Source organism: Pyrus communis, chromosome 4 (genome assembly GCF_041283825.1).
Source record: "Pyrus communis isolate YQ-2024b chromosome 4, ASM4128382v1, whole genome shotgun sequence".
Lineage (NCBI taxonomy): Eukaryota > Viridiplantae > Streptophyta > Magnoliopsida > Rosales > Rosaceae > Pyrus > Pyrus communis.
This window is the reverse complement of record NC_142568.1, coordinates 18,221,718-18,243,486: the sequence shown is the minus strand read 5'-3', so window position 1 is coordinate 18,243,486 and position 21,769 is coordinate 18,221,718. Positions and strand designations below refer to the sequence as shown.

The window sequence follows — 21,769 nt, the reverse complement described above, 5'->3', positions numbered from 1 at the left end:
CCTGGCTTGTCTCTTCATGGGACGTGGAGACAGCCGTTGCCAATGCTTCCAAATAACATGGTTATTTCGAATGGGATTTTTTATATTTTTTTAATTTCTGCAAAGGAGAAACTCAAGCAACTGTCAAAATTGCCTAAAACATTAGTCGAGGATTGGTGGCTTCTGGAAGTTGGGAGGTCAGTGGATCAAATTCTTCTTTTCCTACGAATATTTGAGCAATTTATGTAGTTCATAATAAGATATCCGGATAGATGTGGGTTAGGTCAATTTACCCGTCCTTTTGTATAGCAATCTGAATCATCTTTCTCTTAAATTAAAAAAATGTAAAGAATATATCATATTGCATCTCAATCTAAATCATCGTTCTTGGAAATTAGAATAATATAGAGAATATCGTATTGTACTTCAATTTAAATAATTTTTCTCGTAAATTAGAATATTGTATTGAAAAAAATGATATGCACAAAAGGAAACAATATGAATGGGCCATGAAACTCATGACATCGTATTGAAAAAAATGATATGCACAAAGGAAAGATATCCTCTCTAGATCCCTTCCACCTAATTCTTCTTATCAAACAATTCGGGTCTTTGAAATTTGATCCAACACTTAAAGTTATTATAACTTTTAGAGTGGGCCTGTATTTGTAGTCATTGGATCAAATTTCAAGGGTCCGAATTATTTGATGAAGAGAATTAGGTGGAAGAAATTCGAAGATGATCTCTTTCCATGCACAAAAGGAAACAATATGAATGGGCCTTGAAACTCATGGCACACCTCAACAATAAACTGATGGAGTTAATGTTTTGCTTGCTCTGTGACTGACATGCATTTGTGACCGTCTCCACATCTGGCAACATGCATGCCGATACAATATGTGTCCCTTCATTACTCAGATGACATAATAATCTCTCTCTCTCTCTCTCTCTCTCTCTCTCTCTACTCTCAACCAGAGTGTTTATGTCCGTCCCCTTGCACCGGGGTTTGATCTCTAACTCTCAAACCAAAAATGGCTTCCAACCAAGAATGCCTCTTGGAAAACGGCAACCCTATCAATGACACAAGGGAGGAGGCGGAGGAGGTGAACAACCACCATGGCAGGACAGCCAGGCAAATGTCAGCGTCTTCGCTGCGCAGAAAGTCGGATCCTTCACTAGCAAATGGTGTCCAGAACCGCCACCTTAGGCAGTTGCTCGTAAATCTTCAAGTTGTTCTTTTTGGGACTAAGCTTTCAGTTCTCCTTCCCACCATTCCTCTATCCATTATTGCTGTGTGCTATGGCTTCGGAAAGGTGAGTGCTTTCACTTAATTAACATTAAATATTCCATACAATTTGGTGATGAATTTCGTACTTCTTTTTTTTATCCGTTGGACTCTAAATTGAATATTTTTTAATATTTTTTTCACTCAGCATTTTTGGTGATTTTCGCACCCATTTTCATTTTAATCAAAAGAGAATCAAGTGACTTAACAGGAGTACGAAAATCACTACGGGCTATAAAAAGGCGTGTTAAAAACGACTAACCTTCGTCTTTTGACAGCCCTGGATTTTCGCTCTGAGCTTACTTGCAATAACCTTACTTGCTGAGCGGATCAGTTTCCTTACAGAGTAAGGCGTTCTACACAATCAGTTAGACTTTCTTCAAAATTATGCTTGGATTAATCTTTGCCACTATGATTTTGTACTTCAAATTGCAGACAAATATCATACTACACTGGTCCAACAGGTAAATTGTATTCATTTTTTATTTTATTTTTTATATTGTTACTTATGACGGCTCGTTTGGTGCCTAGGATTTGATGGTATTGGATAAAACATACGATTCAAGGTTATGTCGAACGTACGTAGAGCTGAATAATTTTTCATTTCGAATGGATTAGAAGGGATTAGACTCGAATGAATTTTATGCCTTCTAATCTCTTCGTTACTTCTTTAAACATATCTTGAATATAGTGAGTTATCGAATCTAATCCAATCCTTGACAAGACGAACCCTTGGAGAACGAGACTGAAGTATGAAATTGACATTAACAGAATTTGACTCTCACAATATTTTGTGGTTTTGGTTTGCAGTTGGGGGGCTTCTGAATGCAACATTTGGTAATGCCACAGAGCTGATCATAGCAATATCAGCTCTAAGCCAAAATAACATAGCTTTGCTCAAGTATTCTCTCTTGGGTTCAGTTCTTTCCAACCTTCTCTTGGTCCTTGGCACCTCCCTTTTCTGCGGTGGCCTTGCCAACCTCAGAGGGGAGCAAAAATTTGAAAGAGTAAGAATACTAAGAATAATTTTCGGATTTTAACTTCCGTAATTCTTTGGTTTGAACTTTCTTTTTAAATTATCCGAATTATATGTTGCTGCGTATACCTGAATTGCTTTTTCTTATAAACTTTATATGCATATTGTTTTCATCAGAGACAGGCGAATGTGAACTCTCTCCTTCTACTGCTAGGCACATTCTGCCACATGCTACCGATGTTGCTTCGATACGCTGGGGACTCTGCAGTAGCAGCGGACCAAACACTCCAAATCTCAAGGGCCTTTAGTATCGTAATGCTACTTTCTTATACTGCATTCTTATTCTTCCAACTGTGGACTCACCATGGATATTTCGAATCTCAGCAAGTAATTATCCTAATTTTTTTGCTGCAATCATGATTTTATTTTCATGATTCCACCCTCTGTCTGATGAGTACTGCATAGGAAATAGATGATATAATAAAAGCATCAATCTAATTATATAATACAGAAGAATCGTTACATGAAAATTCATGCTACCATTGATGAAACTTTTCATCTGTTTATTTTTTTTCTGCTTACTTGTCATGCAAGTCTTCATACTGAACTGATATAAGAGAATGAAGATCCCAAAACAAAGAGAATTTATGTTAAAGCAATTGATGATATGTGCATTAAACTTGCATTTTCAGTGCTTCCCTTCACAAAAACAAGTTGTTGAAATGTTAGAGCTCGGCTAATTCATTAGGAAAAATGCAACTTAGCAGGTATCGGAAGTTGATGGCGACAAGGATGTTCAAGAAGATGTGGCTGAGGTCGGTTTCTGGAGTGGATTTTCTTGGTTGTTTGTTGTCACTACCATCACAGCTTTGCTGTCTGAGTATGTGGTGGGCACAATTGAGGTAATTAATTAGTACACTATGTTGTTTAGTGGGTTTGTAAACCTTCTCATCAAGACATGCACATTCACTGAATTCGTGTATTATATTAGGATGCGTCAAGATCCTGGGGTTTGTCAGTCAGCTTCCTCAGCCTCATCCTTGTACCGATTCTTGGAAATGCAGCTGAGCATGCAGGATCGATCATATTTGCTCTCAAGAACAAGTTGGTGAGTAATCCTATTATCTTTGATTAATTGATCTCCTCTTCTTGCAGGAAGCTATAATTAAGTTTACATTTTTCTGTTTTGCACAATGGCAGGACATATCTTTAGCAGTCTCTTTGGGGTCTGCAACTCAGATTGCAATGTTCGTGGTTCGTGTTCATAACCTAAGCTCAATTACTGTAGTGTCTTTCCAAACCAGAAGAACAAAAGTTCCATTAACTAAAACTCTTTTCTTTATATACGCATGACGCAGGTTCCGTGCTGCGCTGTCGTTGGTTGGATAATGGGAGTTAACATGGATCTGAACTTCAATCTGATTGAGACAGTGTCATTTGCTCTAGCAGTGATCACAGCAGCCTTTGCTCTACAAGTAATACTCACATGATTAATCATACATAACTTCATATATATTAAGTATATCATACTTTCTCATATGTTTTTAACCTTGATTTTTTTTAGGATGGGACTTCACATTATGTGAAAGGATTGGTTCTTATTCTCTGCTACATTGTCATTGGAATCTGCTTCTTCGTATACGAAACACCCCTCGATCGGTGAGTCGTTAGAAGAGAAATGACTTCTGCATACACTTTTTCACATCCTGTACACCACTATTCTATTTTGGTCTTTGGTTTGAATCAAGGGTGGTCAACTTCAATAGGCGTGAACGGAAGGTAAAAAGAGGCGTGTAGAAATCACTCCCGGTAATTAAAAATGCCGTAAACACCAACCCTTTTCAATTCTCAAAGCTCTCTACACGCATATATATATATATATATATATATATATATATAAACCATATTTGAAACATGTTGATTTGTTTCCGCAGAACAAACAAATAGCTAGCATCAACTTGATGAGACCAGTTATGAATTAAAGGCAGTATTCACATCCTTTGATTGACGTCGGAGAAACTTGAGGGCAGGATTGGTTCAAGGTCACTCCCAAAAGTGGAAATATGCTTCCTTCCTTAGCCTGCGATGAGATAAATTATTTGGGCCCAATTGATTTCGTTAACATTGGCCAGATTGATTTGTTATTCAAATAAAGGGCTTCCCAGCCCTGGCTACGGTTTTTCTTTTATTCTTTTATTTTTCTTTTAATATGACTATTTATTTATATTAAGAGGTCGGAAATTTGAATTAGGCTACATAATGGGCCAATCATATATATTAGTTTAAACTCACAATCCGCGAGAATTAAATCTAATACTTCGTACTATAGTTTAATAGTTAAAAGCTCGTTTAGAAGTGCTTTTAAAATGGCTGAAAACGTTTTTGTTAAAAATGTTTTTAGAACAAGTGAATCATAAAAAAACACTTAAAATGTTTCCTCCAAGTTCCAGTTATGTGCTTCTTACAGCAAACATTTTAATTGCTTTTAGAACCCAAAAATATTTTCGTTAAAAACGCTTTCAGTCATTTAAAAAAAAAAACTTCCAAACAAGCTCTAAAGGATGCTTGAGAATAAATTGACATCAAACTCGCCAATCATAATATTCTAATCGAAGACCTTTCACTTATAAATTAAGATGAATATTATTAGACTGTAGTACTAAGTGGTTTTACTTTTATTCTTTTCATCACATTTCACATTTCCAAGAAATGAGCATGTGGTTCACTATCCTAATGAATAGTATCTGGGTTTCACTCATGTGTTTCGGTTTTGAAACTCCTCTTCCTAAATTATTGTAAAAGTTTTGAACCTTCCTCCTCCCTTAATAGTAATATGATAAAATTACATTGCATCATAATGGTTTTACTACAGCATCGAATGTATGAGATACAACAAGAAGTTCACATCAAATGTATGAGATAAGGTTACACTATAATTGTTCAAAATTACACTCTTAAGTTACATAATCATCTAACAATATAATTAATTACACGTAAAAATACTAAATAACAAAGTTACCATTTACGGTGTAGTCGTCAGATTACATTGTTAAAATAGGAAATTATACTTAAATGTTATTATTTATAGTATTACTGTTCAAATTGAAGTGTACATATACCACTCCGGATGGGTGAAAGTCAATGTTAATGGTTCTTTCCTTTCTACGTCGAATGTGGGTGGTGTAGGAGGGGTATTTCATGACGAAGCTGGTACCTATGCTGGAGGTTTTGTTTGCCAAATACCTTTTGCATCGTGCTCCACTATGCTAGAGTTTCTGGCAATCCATGAGGGAATTCGTTGGGTAGTGGAAAGGAATTTGGATCGCATTATTGTGGAATGTGACTCGTTGCAGGTGGTTCAAGTTGTTGGCAACCGATTCCATGGGTCTTCTCCTATGGATCTTCTGTTGGATGACATTTGTGCTAATTTGTGAACCTTGTGGATTCTCAGGTTTGTTATGTGCACCGTTCTACGAATGTTGCGGCACATGGTATGGCCAAATTGGCTATGTATTTTCCTATTGAGTTTTGTTGGTTTGAGGAGCCTCCGGATCCGATTGTGAAGGCCCTCATTAATGTTGTTTGAATTTTGTTGATTCAATAAAAGCTATCGTCTCTCTTCAAAAAAATAAAAAATAAAAAATTACAATGTAACCTTTTATTTATTTCCTTTCATTTTGTCAACCAACCTTTTATTTCTTCTGGGATCATTCGATTCCCAATCTTACCGATTCTTTCAATTATTTGATAATTAGGAAATCCAAATATATGAAACTCTCCACTAGCTAAAGTACAAAATCCAAATTTTTCTAGATTTGCCTTTGATGTTGAGCTTTACCAGTATATGTATAGTCAACCACCCTAGGTGTGACTGGTACGGAAGTAGAAAAGTAAGTTGTGGATGGTACAATTAGTACATTAATCAGGCTTTAATATGGTAATGACGTGAACCTTCTCACTATCAGCAGCACACAGTCCAAATCTTGAACGACTTCTTCTGCATCATTTGTAGATTTTAATTTAATTCGATTGTTTTCTTTCTTCTCTTTTAGTCTAAATATTGACATGCGTGCATAGAGTTAAATATATAAAACGCAACTTAAATCGTAATGTCATCTTTTTTTTTTATATTTTTAATTTTTTATAGCAAACGATAATATCTACACTAAGAACGTGAAGAGTGCGCTAAGTTTTACAATGAGTTAGTAATTATAGAGTTCAAATTCGCCTTTAACGAAAATCGAACGTAACACAGTAAACTAGCAGTAATGTCATGTAAATCGCTAAATTTACCTTCACTTCAACCAAACGTGCCCTAAGAGTGTGACCCCTGATTGGGAGGAAAGTTCGTGGAAATTTCTGTTCCCAACACCCCACGTATGATTACATCCCAGAACAACTGTTCCGTCCTTATGCATCCAAAACGTATTCCGTAAATCGCATGCACGACCCAGCTGAGATCTTGTACCAAATCTTGCATGTACATATAGAGAACGACGTGATGGAGATGTGTACGGAGTCGCGGACGTGGCCACAAAGATATGGGCTGGATACCTAAACAGATGGAGGAAGCTTCGTGGAAACTTCTGTCTAGGGTTCCACAGTCAGGGATCGAGTGGAGGGCAGATATACTTAGAGGTGTATGTGGATATTCTAGCGAAGACATAATCAACGAGAGCAAGACATGTTTTTGTAGTGTGGGTAGATGTTAAATAATGTGATAAGAGCTCTAATAATTCAATGGTTTATAAGGATCGAAGTATGATTGAGGTTGATATATGACAAAGTAATTCTTTCTTTCCCTTCTATGAAACCAATTCGTACTTTTTTCCAAGCAACCAATATAGATTTTGAACAACTAACAGTGGTAATTCAAAGGTTTTTATATATATATATATATATCGTTCTTAACGAAAGGGACCACATCAGAATTTTACCACACTCATTACAGTACATACTAATTTGGCCTCAAAAATTTTAATTACCAAATTAATTGAGCATGGCAGCGCAAGACGATAAATAAATGATCCGTTTGATAATTATTTTTCTTATGTTGTGTTATAAATAAAGGGATAATAGATGAGAAAATTAGATATACATGCGTGTGACAGTTTGTTTAGCTTGGATTTTTTTTAATTAATTGTTTTATTTTAGAATTCTAATTAGGGAGGGCTATTTGGGGACATTGAAGCTTCACCATTTTAGTGTGCTCCCTTTATATATAGAAGATAAAAGAGCGGAGAAAAGCACACAATATAACGTTGTGTTTGGTATTTTTTTTTTTTTTTTTTTTTTACGGAGAGGTAGACGAAATGCACATAAAAGAAAACTAAAAACAAAAAAACAATTGTAATTGTTATACTTTTAAGCTGCTTAATACAACGGCCTAGCTAGTGATATTCCTCTTCACTTGTAAGTGAGAGGTTTCGATTCTCGCCAAATGCGAAGTTAAACCACATTATTATGGCAAACACATTTTAAAACTTAACCAACTCCCTCACTCTCTTCATGTAGATATTATTGTTTGTTAAAAAAAAAATTGTTATACTTTCAAGACTTTTAAAAAAAAAAAAAAAAAATTATTCTTCTTAATTTGTTTCTTCCTTTCTCCCTCCCACCTCTCTTCTTCACCACTTCTATAACATACTTTCCTTATATCTCAAACACATATTTATTTTATTTTAAAAAGGCTATCAGAGACAGTAGAGATCAACTTATGAATAAGAAAATACTAGTCAAATGTAAATTTGGTTGCTTAATAATCTTCATGAATAGAGTAACCCCAAAGAAGATTTTATATTTAAGAAGCTGTGAAAGCAACTTATGTCAGAAATTCAAAGCTGAAAATTAAGAGTAGGGTCATGAGCATACGTGTACATATATACGTTCATGAACACATGATAGAATGCAGTCAAAATAAGCAAATTAAATGGAGCATAAATTCTACAACTAAATAAGCAACTAGCAAGAATTAAACCCTTCAAACAACACAACCGTTGATAGCGCAGTTTCAAACTTGGACACCCGAAATTCACCTGTAAATATTGTGCAAAATTGAAAATCTAATCGAGCCGCAAACATATATATAGGAATTTGTCCTTAAATAGTATGATATAGCACGAAATTTCTTTCTACCTTCCCTAATTTTGTCACTTTGCTTCTTGTTAATTAGTTGATTACGACTCATTAATTTGTTCAAATTATAAACATACCCAAGTGCATAAAAGAAGGTAGTTTTGTATTGTATGTGTATGGCAATTAAGCAAGAAAGTGGCTTGATAGTTGATACGTAAATTAATCTTTTCTTTCCCTAAGCAGTCTCTTATTCCAACATAGGCATCTCGAGAGACATCGTCACGCTGGAATGTGAATATCCAACGTAAAATCAACGGGGTAATACCGTAATAGGCGGAGACCATCCAAAGCAAACAAACAAATATCAAATCAAAAACAAAAACGATCGTATATGCTCATGTGCAACTCCATGTGAGCCTGCCATTCCTGCCTAGCAAGAACTTCATGATATAGCTCACTCGAGATTTTGTTCGAGCATGGAAAGCTAAGCATAACCGTCTAAAGTTGTTCTACTTGGGATTAAAATTTAGAGATATGATCAGAGATAATCGATCCATGGAGGAGTTTCCAGGAAGGTTCGTATGTAAGTATACGCAGGGTTGTGTACACAACTACTTCTGAGAGTTCTCAATCATTATCTGATATATGTGGCATGCATTTGGCCCAGTTAATACTAAAAAAAAAAAATAATACGCAATTGTATATTTGCATATGTATGGTCATGAGTCATGACATCACCATCGTTAATATTATTTCTCTTTGTTGTCTCCATAGAAAATATTTTGCGTATAATTTTTTATGTGCTAACCTTTGGACTTATTTGTTTTTTTTTTCCTCATAATTATATTGGATATACGTGGTTTAAAATCAATGTGAAATTATTTAATTAATAATTAAAAAAACACGTTAATAGTTGTGAGGATGTGAAGGTAAGAACGTTAGGGTTCCATATAAAATCAATTGGTAACATGTGGAGTAGCCAACCTCTTATAAGTCATTGCAAGGTTTATCCTTTCACTAATGTAGGACTCTTTTATCTTCATATTCTCACACGTCCCCTCACGTGTGGGGATTTTAAAGCTAAACACATGGACAAGACGAATTGGGTGATGTGGAGCACGTGTGCCCGTTAGACTTCACATGTGGGCCAACTTGCTCTGATACCATGAAGAAGGTTGGGGTTCCACCATAAAACCAATTGGCAATATGGGAAGTAGCGCAACCTCTTGTACGTCATTGCAAGGTTTATCTTTTCACCAATGTAGGACTCTTTTCCCTTCACATTCTAACAAAAGAATCCCAAATTGGTGAAAGCAAAAACTTTGTAAAGACCTATATAAGTTGGGCTACTCCCCATATTGCCAATTTGTTTTATGGGGGAACTCCAACTTTCTTCAAGTATCAAGTCAGGTTGACCTACGTGTGAAACTTGAAGGCCACATATGCTTCATGTCACCTAATCTTGTTGTCCATGTGTTTAGGTTGAAAATTCACCACATGTGAGAGGCTTGTGAAAATGTCTCTTGCAAGGGCTTATAAGAGGTTGAGCTACTCCCAATAATATTATCAATTGCTTTCATGGTGGAACCCCAACTTTCTTCATAATATTAGAGCATGCTAACCCACGCGTGTCCAACGGCAACACATGCTCTATGTTGCCTAGTTTGTGTTATCCACGTGCTTGACTTGAAAATTCGCCACACGTGAGAGGATTTGTGAAGATGTCCTACATCGGTGAAAGGAAAATCTTGTAAGGACTTACAAAACCATCTCCAACTTCTAGGTTAGAACTTAAATTTTTTAAACCAGAAAATTTAGGTTTTAATCTAAAAACAGTTTTTCTGGACCAACCCTTCTAGATTAAATTTTTAGCCTGCAATTATTAAAGAAACAATTTAGGATAATTTTGTTCTTGAAGTAACTTTAAAAAAAAATTATGTAATTCTAATTTTATTTTATAAACATTTTTAACCTAAAAATATGTAGATTCAGGTAAATATTCAAAATCACTAAACCGACATCATGAAACTTGTGGAACACTATGGAAGAATATGATACACATGAAAGAATTTTTTTTTTTTTCGAATTAATTTAGCAGTTGGATTTAAATTTTTGACCATTAGATCTTTTTTTTTACCATTAGACTTTATTATTTTAGGTCTTAGCCGTTGGATTTAATGCATAAATATAAAAACTAAAAAAAAAAATACATATATTGACCAAGCCCACTAACCTAGGGGAAATTATAGGCTAAATTGCCCTATAAATGAGTTTTGGGTTAAAAGTTATATTTGGCCCAAGGGTTGGAGCAAATTTGGGTAAGTTTAAAATCTAAAATTTGAGTTTTACTTTAAGAGTTAGAGCAGGTCTAAGAGATTGAGGTACTCCCCATTATATTGTCAATTGCTTTAACGGTAGAATCTCAAATTTATTCATAGTATCAGAGCATGTTACCCACATTTGCCAAATGGCACCACATGCTTCATTTCACCCAATTCGTGTGGTTCACATGTTTGGCTGGAAAATGCGCCACGCGTGAGAGGCCTTTGGAGGATGTAAAGGTAAAAGACTCCACATCAGTGAATGTAAAAACTTTGCAAGAACTTATAAGATTTTGAATTGCTCTTCATATTGTAAATTTAGTTTATAGTGAAACCCCAACTTTCTATAATAATTTTCTATCTGTATTCTTTCTTCAAGTGGGTTTTATGCAACTTTTCTTTCTCTACTGAATTTTTGCCTATTCTTTCATGAATTGCACAACAAGTATTTTATCTTCAGTAAAAAATAGGATGCCGTTTTTTTCTTTCTTGATTGCTATGAATATACTACTCATTTAATTAGTTAGCAATATGAGGATTAGATTTGAATAGATAACACAATATTTGCAAGGTATGTTGAAAGGAAGAAATGGTAAATTTGTTACTATCTTGGAGGTAGGAGATGAATATTACTCAAAAAGAAAACTTATAGATTCCTATCCACCATAAAATGACAATCTCCTCAAAATAAAAAATGATTCATTTATATTTTTGGGCATCACGTAAAATTCCATAACTTACGCCTCTTGTAGTGCTTGAATTTAGAGTGTTTCTCATTCTAATACAATCCTCTATACCAAACAACATATGTCATGATTTTTTTTTTTTTTTAAATAAATGATATTATCTACACTAATATGATTCAAATTCGTCTTTGGTGATAATTGAATCTAAGATATCTTACTTACAAGTAAAGAAAAATATCACTAGAACGAAGTAGTAAGGGGCATATATTATGAATTATCTGTTGCAAGTCTATAGCCCTTGGCTTATTATGTTCGTAATTAATAAACGTCAAGTTGCTAAATTGTCGATTTGCGAGTACCTTTCTAATTTGATATACCCTATACACACGCCTGCCACTGCCGACACTGGTTTATTAATTCCTTATATCTTACCCAGAGCAAATGCAATGTTCTGGACCATTTTTTAATTAAACATATGATCAGATGTATATTTTGAACTGCAAAATTCAGGTGCAAAAGATATAAATTATTAAAGCTAAGTTATGCAAAAAAAAAAAAAAAAGAATTTCATACTTTATGGGTACTCAAAATTTCATACTGTTATATGCACATAGATCTCAATCACCATATAAAAGGAACACTACCACACCAAAATTCCTCAAACTGCAAATATTATTTAGTTGGTTTCTCATATAATCAACATTTACCAAAGTAAGATATTTGTGTGTAGTTATTATCGAGAATTGAATTTGGACCTCTTTTAATCTTAACCACCAGATTTACTACGATATTATGGAGAATTGAATTTGAATTGCACGTTATATTATTGTATCGAAAAATCAACTGCGTTATAGTATCATGTTAGTTTGAGAAAAAAAAAAGGATTAAGAAGCGTAGCATTGTCTAATGCAGGACGAATATACATATTATTTTTTGGACAATCAGCACACCAATATTACTGACCACTACGTGGATCAATTGAATTTAAACATCTGTCATTTGAAACCTATCCCAACAGTTGCTGACGTAATACCCAAACACCCAACTGTCACCTTATGTCCCTAACTAAACAGCAGCATCTTCTTCCCCTTGCTTCTTCCATGGCAGATCTCACCAGCCAATTCATCTCTCCTCCGTCAACCCCACCTCCATTCCCTTGTCCAACATATCTTCCGTCCTCCACAACAAGTCCGCGACCACGGCTACCTCGTCGACTCCGCCGCCATCGTTTGCAAGATACAAGCTGTAGATTTTAGCAATCGCGGAGCAATACTCTTTTGGAACGACGACGTCGATCCAGTGGCGGGAGACCGTCCTTAACAATGGCCGTCGTCCACGACGGAGGACGACTATTTACAGTTGCTGCAGAAGAGAGGGATTGGAGGTGGGTCGCTGGAGAAAAGAAGGATTGGTGGTGGAGGTGGCCTGTTAGGGTCGCCGGAGAAGAGAAGCCATGCCGGCCATGGCTTGTAAGATTCGCATACTTGGTGGAGAAAGACCAAGTGGTCTATTTGGTTAAGGGTTTAATAAGAGAAACGATGTTTGGTTATTTAGTTATAAAACTTAAACATTTAACACATGTCTAGTTTTTATTGGGCCAAGTAAGTTAATGAGTAAAATGGGCACTGATCCAAATATTATTATTTTTTTTTAGAGTAAATTGTAGGAATAATTCTTTAATTTTAACTTAATTGGAGTAATGATCCCTCAACTAAAAATCAATTATCATTGATCTCTCAACTTTATTCCAACTGGATAAATGATCCCTCAACTTTAACCCAATTCGAGCAATGATCCCTCAACTTTAACCCAAATGTGGCAATGGTCATTTCAACATAACTCGTTTTGACAAAATTCTGACGAAGTTGACGAAAAGAACCATAGCTATACGTTTTGATGAGTTAAGGGACCCTAATTGTAGCAATGATCATTCCAACATAGATTATTTTGACAAAATTTTAACGAAGTTGATGAAAAAGATCATAACTATACATTTGATGAATTGAGGGACCAATGGTAATGAATTTTTAGTTGAGGGACCATTGCTCCAATTTGATTAAAATTGATGGACCTTTGCTACAATTTACTCTATTTTTTATCTCTTATTTTAAGAAATACGTGCCGTAATAAGTCTGTAAGTTGTATTTAAAAAAATAAATTAAAACTTAAAAAATTAAAATAAATAAAAAATAAAAAATAAAAAATAAAAAAAAGAACTTCCTGAAAGCCTAGTTGGCAAATTCAAAAGACATTGCAAGCCTCTATTTAAACCGTATAACTCCAGTCTACTTCATCTCAACATATACTATTGAGCTAGCTAGATAGCGAGCCTGCTGCATACCTTGCCTTGTTTTTCTTCTACATTTTTGTGTTGAACCACCATCGATCATGGCTTCAAACCCCGACCAGCCATGGCTGCTAGAAAATGGCACCCTCAAGGGTTTAACCAAGGAGACTGGCCGGACCGGACGGACTGCGCACAACATGTCATCCTCTTCACTTCGGAAGAAGTCCGACCGCACACTTGTCTCCAAAGTTCCATGTGCCCTTCTCAGACAGTTTCTGGCGAATTTGCAAGAGGTTTTACTGGGGACTAAACTCGCTGTTTTATTCCCAGCCATCCCTCTTGCCATCGCTGCTCAGTGCTTTGGCTTTGCAAGAGTGAGTTTCACTTTAGGGGTTTCAATAAAACAGTGAAAAACAACATTTTTATTTAGTTAATTTTAAAACGTCATTTTTCAAACTTGATTAAAATTATGATGTTTTAGATTTTGGCCCTTACAATTTATGATTCCTAGATGAAAATCCATCTACATATAAATGTCCAATAAAAATCCAAATTTAAAATCTGCAGCCACATGAAAACACTATTGACCTATTAATACAATTTATTTACACCCATGCCACTTTTCCTAATCCTTAAATTTATTTGAAATTAAAAGTTGTAGAAAAATTGAAATAAAATATATAAAATGTTGTATTGCATTAATTTTATCCATATCACACCAAAAATTTACCTTTATATATATATATATATATTGCATTAATTGGGAAGTAAATTAATTTGTTCCAATTATATAAATACACACACACACACTCTACACCTAGATTATATATATTGTTTTTTTTTTTTTGGAGAAAACCTACATTATATATTTTGAATCAAATAACATTTTTGTATACATGGTAGGTAAATTATTTTTCATGTATTATTACATATATTAGCCTATTAGTGGCATTTTTTGGTAAAAATATATAAAGTAATATGTATATGATTGTTTGTAGGTAAAAGATAAAATCAAAAGCATGATCCAATTCCTAAGTTTAGGCAATATTTTGTTGTTGGTATACAATATTTTGTGTAATTGGAAATGAATATTTCAAATAGTAGGTAGGTAAATTAATATGGTCTAATTATATAAATACACACACACACACATTTTGAATCAAATAACATTTTTGTACATGGTAGGTAAATTACTTTTTTTTTTATGTATTATTACATATATTAGGTTTTTCTTTTCTTTTTTTTTTTTTTTTTTTTTTTGTGTAAAAATATATATATGAACTCATAATGTCATGCACATAGTGACACACTCCAACCCGAAATGTCCGTTAGGACTCCAAATCAAGTTGTGATGGCCGACACCTAGTCCATACCCGCTCACCGCGCAATTGTGTATATAGGCGCTTTTAGTTTTTAATTTATTCACATTTTACACATTATCACATTCTATGGCTTCGTCACCTTCTAAGTGTCGGCCAGCACAGCTCGATTTGGAGTTCTAGTGGGCATTCCGGGTCGGGATGTGTCAGTTTGGGCCAACACAGCTTGATTCGGAGTCCTAGCGGACATTCCAGGTCGGGGTGTGTCACATAGAATTAAGCCAACAATTCTCATATTTGATATTAATATGCAATGAATTTTTTAACATTAATGTCTTATTTTTCATTTTGCAAAATCATTAACTCTCTCCTTACAATCTGCATAGAATTAATTGTGCACATCAAATATGCAATAGGGGTATTTTAAGCATCTAAAAAATGTAAAAATGTGTAAAGTAATATGTAATTAATGAATTCATTTAGGTGTATCCTAATCATTGGGGTTTTTTTGAGTAAAAAAATTATGTCGAGTTTTATATGGAAAAAAATTGAATTTGAGGGGTTACAGTCATATTTTCAATTAAAAGATTAATTGAAGAAAGTTGGGATTCCACCATAAAACCAATTGACAATATGGAGAGTATTCCAACCTTTTATAAGCCTTTCAGTGGCAGAGCCAACAAAGAGTTATTCGTTGTCCTTGACCCCAACAACTTCAAAACCCATTTATATTTGTTAATGTATTGTATTTCACCTCTATAAACAGGTAAGACAAACTAAATTACAACACCCACCTCCTACTTCTTCTATTTTCTTCTGTCATATTTATCTTCTTTTTCTCTCTTTTTATATGAAATACTTTAGTTGAAAAGCCTTGGCAGTCTTCAATATTACTCTCCAGTATCCTGCATCACCCTTGACAAGCCTCAACAAATGTCGACATAATTTTTAGCATATGTTGACTAGAATTGGAAAGTGCCTACTAGGCCTTCGCAGTCTTCAACATTACTCTCCAGTATCCTGCATCACCCTTGACAGACCTCAACAAATGTCGACATATGTCGACATAAATTTTCAGCATATGTTGACAAGAATTGGAAAGTGCCTACTAGGCCTTGGCAATCTTCAACATTACTTTCCAGTATCCTGCATCACCCTTGACAAGCTTAACAAATGTCGACATAAATTTTCAGCATATGTTGACAAGAATTGAAAGGTGCCTACTAGGTGTTCAGCAAAATGGCCGCATAAACTTTTTTTGTTGATATTATGACCCCGTTGTTTGAAAATCATGGCTACACCACTGAAGCCCTTGCAAGGTTTGACGTGGAGCATGTGTGACCGTTGGGCTTCACACGTGAGCCAACCTGCTCTAATACCATGAAGAAAGTTGAAATTCTACTATAAAACCAATTGGCAATATGGGGAGTAGCCCAACCTCTTATAAGCCCTTACAAAGTTTCTCATTTCGCCAATGTGAAACTATTTTACCTTCATATCCTTACATTAATGTCTTATGCATAAAAATAGAAAATATCTGGCTCCTTCTCTAGAAAAATTCATTCCTCCTTGCAGCGCTACTTACCATTTTACAATTATGCAGAAACTTTTCCTTTAAGGTTAGGAGAAATGATTCCTTACAAGAATGAGCCAAATAATTATGCATATATTGATTACTCCAGTATACATGTACATAAACTAAATGATATTTCAATATATCATTTGGTAAATAAATCTAATGAGTTTAAACTTGGTGCATAAATCTAATGAGTTTATATCGTTTATATATTATGTACGCAAATGTTTTTGACCATAACCGTTCTGACTTCTTTTATGTGCTTGTAACTCTTCTGATTTCTTTTCTATAACCGTAACCGTTCTTAATTCTTTTGTGATTGTAACCGTTCCGACTGTTTTTCTCTAACTACAACATTCTAATTTATATTAAACAGCCTTGGGTGTTTGCGCTGAGCTTAATTGGACTCATGCCACTAGCGGAACGAGTCAGCTTCTTGACAGAGTAAGTCTAATTTTATTAGTAGCGATTTTGACGCACAACTTATATTCTCGGACTCACACATAAGTATATCAAAATCCCGTAATGGTTTTGACTGCGAGAAATTAAATGAGGAGTGCTAACTTTTCATTCGCACTATTTTATGTTAGTACTTATAGTAGTGTAATTTTCATTGTCATTGACATAAACTAAGCATTAAACCACACTAATATTGTACTTTTCTCTTCCCAAAAATGCAGACAAATTGCTTATTACACCGGTCCAACAGGTAATTCATTTCATTCTTATTATTTGCCCTACCATACATATATATGTAATTATAAGTACACAAAAGGGCAAGACAAGAAGGAACTTGATTTATGAATTTCTCATATACGCACGGAAAATGATCGATTTATCTTATTCTAATTTATTTATTTTTGGGTTTGCAGTGGGAGGCCTTCTAAATGCGACCTGTGGCAATGCTACAGAGCTCATAATTGCAATATTTGCCCTAGCCCAACACAAAGTAGCAGTGGTGAAGTACTCTCTACTGGGTTCCATTCTCTCAAACCTTCTCTTAGTCCTCGGCACTTCTCTCTTTTGTGGTGGCATTGCCAACATGAAAAAAGAACAAAAATATGACAGGGTAAGCTGGCTCGGCTTGAACTAGACTATTTCAATCGAATTGTATAAATGTTATGGCCGTTGTTCGGTGAAATTTATAAATGTTGGAAGTCGACGTATTAAGTCTATATAACAGTCCAACAATTATCTCTTCATTTTTAAACTTATCCTTGTCCTGGATAGTGTATGGTTTCATTTCATGCTTATCTAAAATATGTTGTTTGGTTGTTGTTCATGCAGAGACAAGCTGATGTGAACTCCCTCATGCTGCTTCTGGCTCTGTTGTGCCACTTGCTGCCAATGCTGTTCACGTTTGCTGCTGCAGGGAGCTCTACTGGTATGGGAGTGGACTCCACACTCCATTTGTCCAGAGCCAGCAGCACTGTGATGCTCTTAGCTTACGCTGCATACATAGTCTTCCAGCTGTGGACACACCGCGAATTATTTGAAGCTCAGGAGGTAAATAATTAAATAAGTTAACTAATTTAATTGCACCTTTCATGATCTCACAATCTGGTGTTCGACTAAGGAAATTGTGGGAAAATGTTCTTTTGCCAATTTGGACCACAAAATATGTCGGAATCTTTCCTAATGTGTCGTTCAGATTCACAGTCTTCCAGCACAAGCATGGCGAGAATATTGTTATGCAATACTCTTGAAACTGAAATTTGCGGGACATTTTTAGCAGCATTGATAATTACTAACCTAGACATTTTGTTTATGGTGTTATGATCAGGAAGCGGACGATGATGATGTTGTTGAAGAAACGCCTGATATAGGGTTCTGGAGTGGAATTGTGTGGCTGGTTGGGATGACTGCTGTCATTGCCTTGTTGTCTGAGTATGTTGTGGGAACAATTGAGGTAAAAGTCAGACCACCCTGATTGAATTTGTTACCTTATGTTGTTTACTATGTTAATATAAACTTCCTCACAACTTTTTTCAACAGGAAGCAGCAGATTCTTGGGGCTTGTCTGTCAGCTTCATCAGCATAATCTTGCTACCAATTGTTGGCAATGCAGCAGAACATGCAGGAGCAATCATATTTGCTTTCAAGAACAAGCTGGTGAGTCTTCAATCAATCGCATCGATTAGTTTCTCAGTGCATTTCTAAACATAATTAAGATTAATCTTTCCAGCACGTTTTTGTTGCCACTATTTATTTGGAAATCTAAGTTCTCCAGTACATTTTTTCGGATAAACGCAGGATATAACTCTTGGGGTTGCTTTGGGGTCTGCAACTCAAATTGCCATGTTTGTGGTAAGTATATATACACTAAGAATATATAATGCTAGTTTTTCTTTTCAAATTTGATTCAAGCTTAATTTCTAATGCCATTTAAATGAACTTTCAGGTTCCGTTGTGCGTGATCATTGCTTGGATAATGGGAATTAACATGGATCTCAATTTCAGTGTCATTGAGACTGGTTCTTTGGCTTTATCAATACTTGCTGTGGCCTTCACATTACAGGTAATTAATTAACAATCTAATATTGCTAAACTTAACCTAATCAGCTTTCCTTCATTAACTGGCAAGCAACCATTTATCTCACTTTCTCCTTGATTTTATAGGATGGCAGTTCCCACTACCTGAAGGGATTGGTTCTTTTGCTGTGCTACATTATCATTGCAGCCTGCTTCTTCGTAAACAAATCTCCGCTTCGTAAGTACTTAGCAATCTAATTTGCTTGTTAATGTAACAATTAAAATTCTTCATATCTAAAACATGTGTTTTTTTTTTTCCCTTTAGATCAATCGAACATCCTGAACCCGGGACTTCAAACGTCCACTGGAGCAGTTCGTGGAGCTTAATTAAAATGTAAGTTCATTACGATACTTCAACGCAAATGTTTACTTTCCAGCTAGCAAGTTATAAAGTTAATTAACACATGAATTAACTCAACTGATCGGTTTTGAAGCAGATTTGGCGTTTCGGGGTCATTATTTCCCGATTACAAAAGTTTGAGCCTTGATCAGCAGGTTTTGCTGGATGGATGCAGCTTTGTTATGTTAGTTCAATTTTGGATTGTGTTCTTGAGCCTGTCTAAAAGCAAACAATTTTCGTTTTGCTTGGGGATCCAAAACGAATTGGAAGCACTGTTGAAGCTTGATGATGACCGGCTACAGAATATATATAATAAATATGTCATGTATAGCTCCGTATCGATATGATCAGATTGTTTTATCATCTGATTTTTCATTTCATGTTCTGAATAAAGTTGTGGCACATGGCATAGATGTCCATTTCTTTGATTTGTAATCCAATAAAAGAATAAATAAATTCAAGATTGGTGTGGGTTTTGTAATTTATTTGTTCTCTTGTATGATTTAGGGAAAACGCTTGTTTAAGCACTTTAATTTCTTTTATGTACCTAATTAACAATATCTAAGGTACAAACCGACTCGTATATATGTTGCCAAAAAGGACCAAAACAGTGCATGCTTTAGATTTTGAAAGTGATTGAATCGAGAGGCCAAAATGATTGGATTTTAGCAAACAGATTATGATTTCATACAAAGATTTCCTCTGAAATTATAAGTGTAGTCAAACTAAGATTTTAAAGGATTTTAAAAATGATAGATTTTATAGGATTTCAAAGAATTTGAATGAATTGTGGTGGAAGGATTTGAAATCCTAGGGAGTGAGGTTGGATTCTTTTTAGTCTTGGTTATAGCTCTCAAATCCCACAAAATCCACAACTTCCTGAAATCCTCCAAAATCTTAATTTTTTTAATACACTTAGATTTGAATGGATTTTAAAATCCTTTAAAAATCTTTTAATTGACTGCACTAAGATTTTAAAGTCTTTTAAAATCTTCTCAAATCCGAGTTTGACCACACTCCCTTAAGCCTTAGAATTTCATGGGGTTCATTCCTTAAGATAGCTCGGAGTTGCATGAGTTTCATGGGGTTCAATCCTAAAAAATCTAACCAGTCTAACCCTAGAGGCATTGACTTGAGATTATGGTGAGAACTCAAGGTTACTATTGGGCCTCTTGAATGGACTCCATTGTGCCCTGATTTGGGTCAGCTTGTTTTTGTACTTGGGCTTCAGAAGGTTGGGCCGGCCTAACTCCTATTTCTTTCAAGGTAATGGTTAGGTCTTTCTTTTTAGTCTAGAATTAACCCATTTTGCTCGTTTAATAAACAACGAAGAAACTTATATACAACTGAGCACGTACGATTTTATGCCTATTTCTCATCTCATTTGACGCATCTGAGAGATAAGCATAGCCACTCGGTTTTACTTAAGTTTTAGTTCACAAGTTGACTCACTCATCCCATTTTTTTTTATATCTTTGTTCGTTCATACTCTTCGATTATTCAATCTCTTTCACTATTTTGGTTGTGAGACAAAATTTGTAAGTTCTAATTGATTTTTCAATCTAAGTATCTGTCATTTTGATTCTATGTTGATTATTATACTATTAACAAGAGTAATTTTTGTCCACCACTATACAAATATTGCCGATACACCTTTTTGTCCACCATAATATAAAAATGTTGTGCACCCTTTTAATATAGCCATTAATCCACATGCGACAAAATATATTGATCAGTTCATATTTTCTATATAGCATTAAATAATTAAGCATATTTTTTTTATACAAGATTGATATTCTAAATTATTCTAATTTAATGAGATAAGTCATTAAACGTATATGAGACATATATGTGATTTTTAATGGCTTAACTCACAAGGTATTCTGCTTTAGAGAAGGGCTAAGCTGAGGAGGGCATATGCCTTTCTAGGAGCATTACGATCTGCAACTTAAATGGTCCCTTTTGAAATTTCTATTGGTCTTATTTTTATTGTGCATCTTGTGATCACGTTTGGAACTACGAAGGCAATCGCTCAGATGTCCCCCAACCCAACTCAGGAACAAACTGGGGGGAACTATAGCATGGGGAATTTCCACGTCTTGTCGCAAGGCTCATTATTAATTGTGGGTCATAGGGTGGGAAGCTTTATCTGATCAAGGGTCGGGGCACAAGAGTCCTAGTATATCCAGGTGCGAAGAACCCTAAAATCAAGAACCCTTGTGGCCCTCTTCACTAGAGTTCGAGGCTCCCCTACCCCCTATTCCCTTCTTCACAAAACCCCACTTAAACTGTTGACAAAAAAAGGACTAAACCACACAACATGTTAGTCATTACTAACTACTAAACTCTACACAAATATTATACGTTATCAACTAAATCAGTAACAGTATTGC

General features: G+C 35.0%; 2 protein-coding genes across 5 annotated transcripts; both read left to right on the top strand.

The window, feature by feature from the left end:
- Nucleotides 1–59: 59 nt before the first annotated feature.
- On the top strand, nucleotides 60–4,531 carry LOC137723143 (vacuolar cation/proton exchanger 3). Of its 3 annotated transcripts, none has more exons than XM_088692730.1 (12): nucleotides 60–176; nucleotides 957–1,292; nucleotides 1,543–1,610; nucleotides 1,700–1,728; nucleotides 2,075–2,271; nucleotides 2,418–2,627; nucleotides 3,008–3,142; nucleotides 3,232–3,348; nucleotides 3,441–3,494; nucleotides 3,599–3,715; nucleotides 3,805–3,899; nucleotides 4,175–4,531. In XM_088692730.1, the coding sequence occupies exons 2-12, from the start codon at nucleotides 1,011–1,013 to the stop codon at nucleotides 4,185–4,187; spliced, it is 1,317 nt and encodes a 438-aa protein (XP_088548856.1). In that variant the 5' UTR covers nucleotides 60–176; nucleotides 957–1,010; the 3' UTR covers nucleotides 4,188–4,531. The 3 variants fall into 3 exon arrangements, with proteins under 3 accessions (XP_088548856.1, XP_088548857.1, XP_088548855.1); XM_088692729.1 differs by lacking the exon at nucleotides 60–176 and adding an exon at nucleotides 4,007–4,049 and having other exon boundaries at nucleotides 919–1,292; nucleotides 4,175–4,428; XM_088692731.1 differs by lacking the exon at nucleotides 60–176 and having other exon boundaries at nucleotides 872–1,292; nucleotides 2,418–2,552.
- A 9,068-nt stretch (nucleotides 4,532–13,599) lies between these two features.
- Nucleotides 13,600–19,857, top strand: LOC137723704 (vacuolar cation/proton exchanger 3). Of its 2 annotated transcripts, none has more exons than XM_068462896.2 (12): nucleotides 13,600–13,983; nucleotides 16,881–16,948; nucleotides 17,185–17,213; nucleotides 17,377–17,573; nucleotides 17,792–18,010; nucleotides 18,288–18,413; nucleotides 18,500–18,616; nucleotides 18,758–18,811; nucleotides 18,906–19,022; nucleotides 19,124–19,214; nucleotides 19,302–19,370; nucleotides 19,474–19,857. In XM_068462896.2, the coding sequence occupies exons 1-11, from the start codon at nucleotides 13,711–13,713 to the stop codon at nucleotides 19,361–19,363; spliced, it is 1,353 nt and encodes a 450-aa protein (XP_068318997.1). In that variant the 5' UTR covers nucleotides 13,600–13,710; the 3' UTR covers nucleotides 19,364–19,370; nucleotides 19,474–19,857. The 2 variants fall into 2 exon arrangements, with proteins under 2 accessions (XP_068318997.1, XP_068318998.1); XM_068462897.2 differs by having other exon boundaries at nucleotides 13,607–13,983; nucleotides 19,471–19,857.
- Nucleotides 19,858–21,769: the final 1,912 nt, after the last annotated feature.

Bases quoted from the DNA above. Each gene is read 5' to 3' on its own strand.
- LOC137723143 (XM_088692729.1), top strand. From the start codon at position 1,011: ATGGCTTCCAACCAAGAATGCCTCTTGGAAAACGGCAACCCTATCAAT. The intron at 3,349-3,440 runs GTGAGTAATCCT...GCACAATGGCAG, and splicing joins TTGCTCTCAAGAACAAGTTG to GACATATCTTTAGCAGTCTC. The intron at 3,716-3,804 runs GTAATACTCACA...GATTTTTTTTAG, and splicing joins CAGCAGCCTTTGCTCTACAA to GATGGGACTTCACATTATGT.
- LOC137723704 (XM_068462896.2), top strand. From the start codon at position 13,711: ATGGCTTCAAACCCCGACCAGCCATGGCTGCTAGAAAATGGCACCCTC. The intron at 13,984-16,880 runs GTGAGTTTCACT...TATATTAAACAG, and splicing joins AGTGCTTTGGCTTTGCAAGA to CCTTGGGTGTTTGCGCTGAG. The intron at 17,574-17,791 runs GTAAGCTGGCTC...TTGTTCATGCAG, and splicing joins AAGAACAAAAATATGACAGG to AGACAAGCTGATGTGAACTC.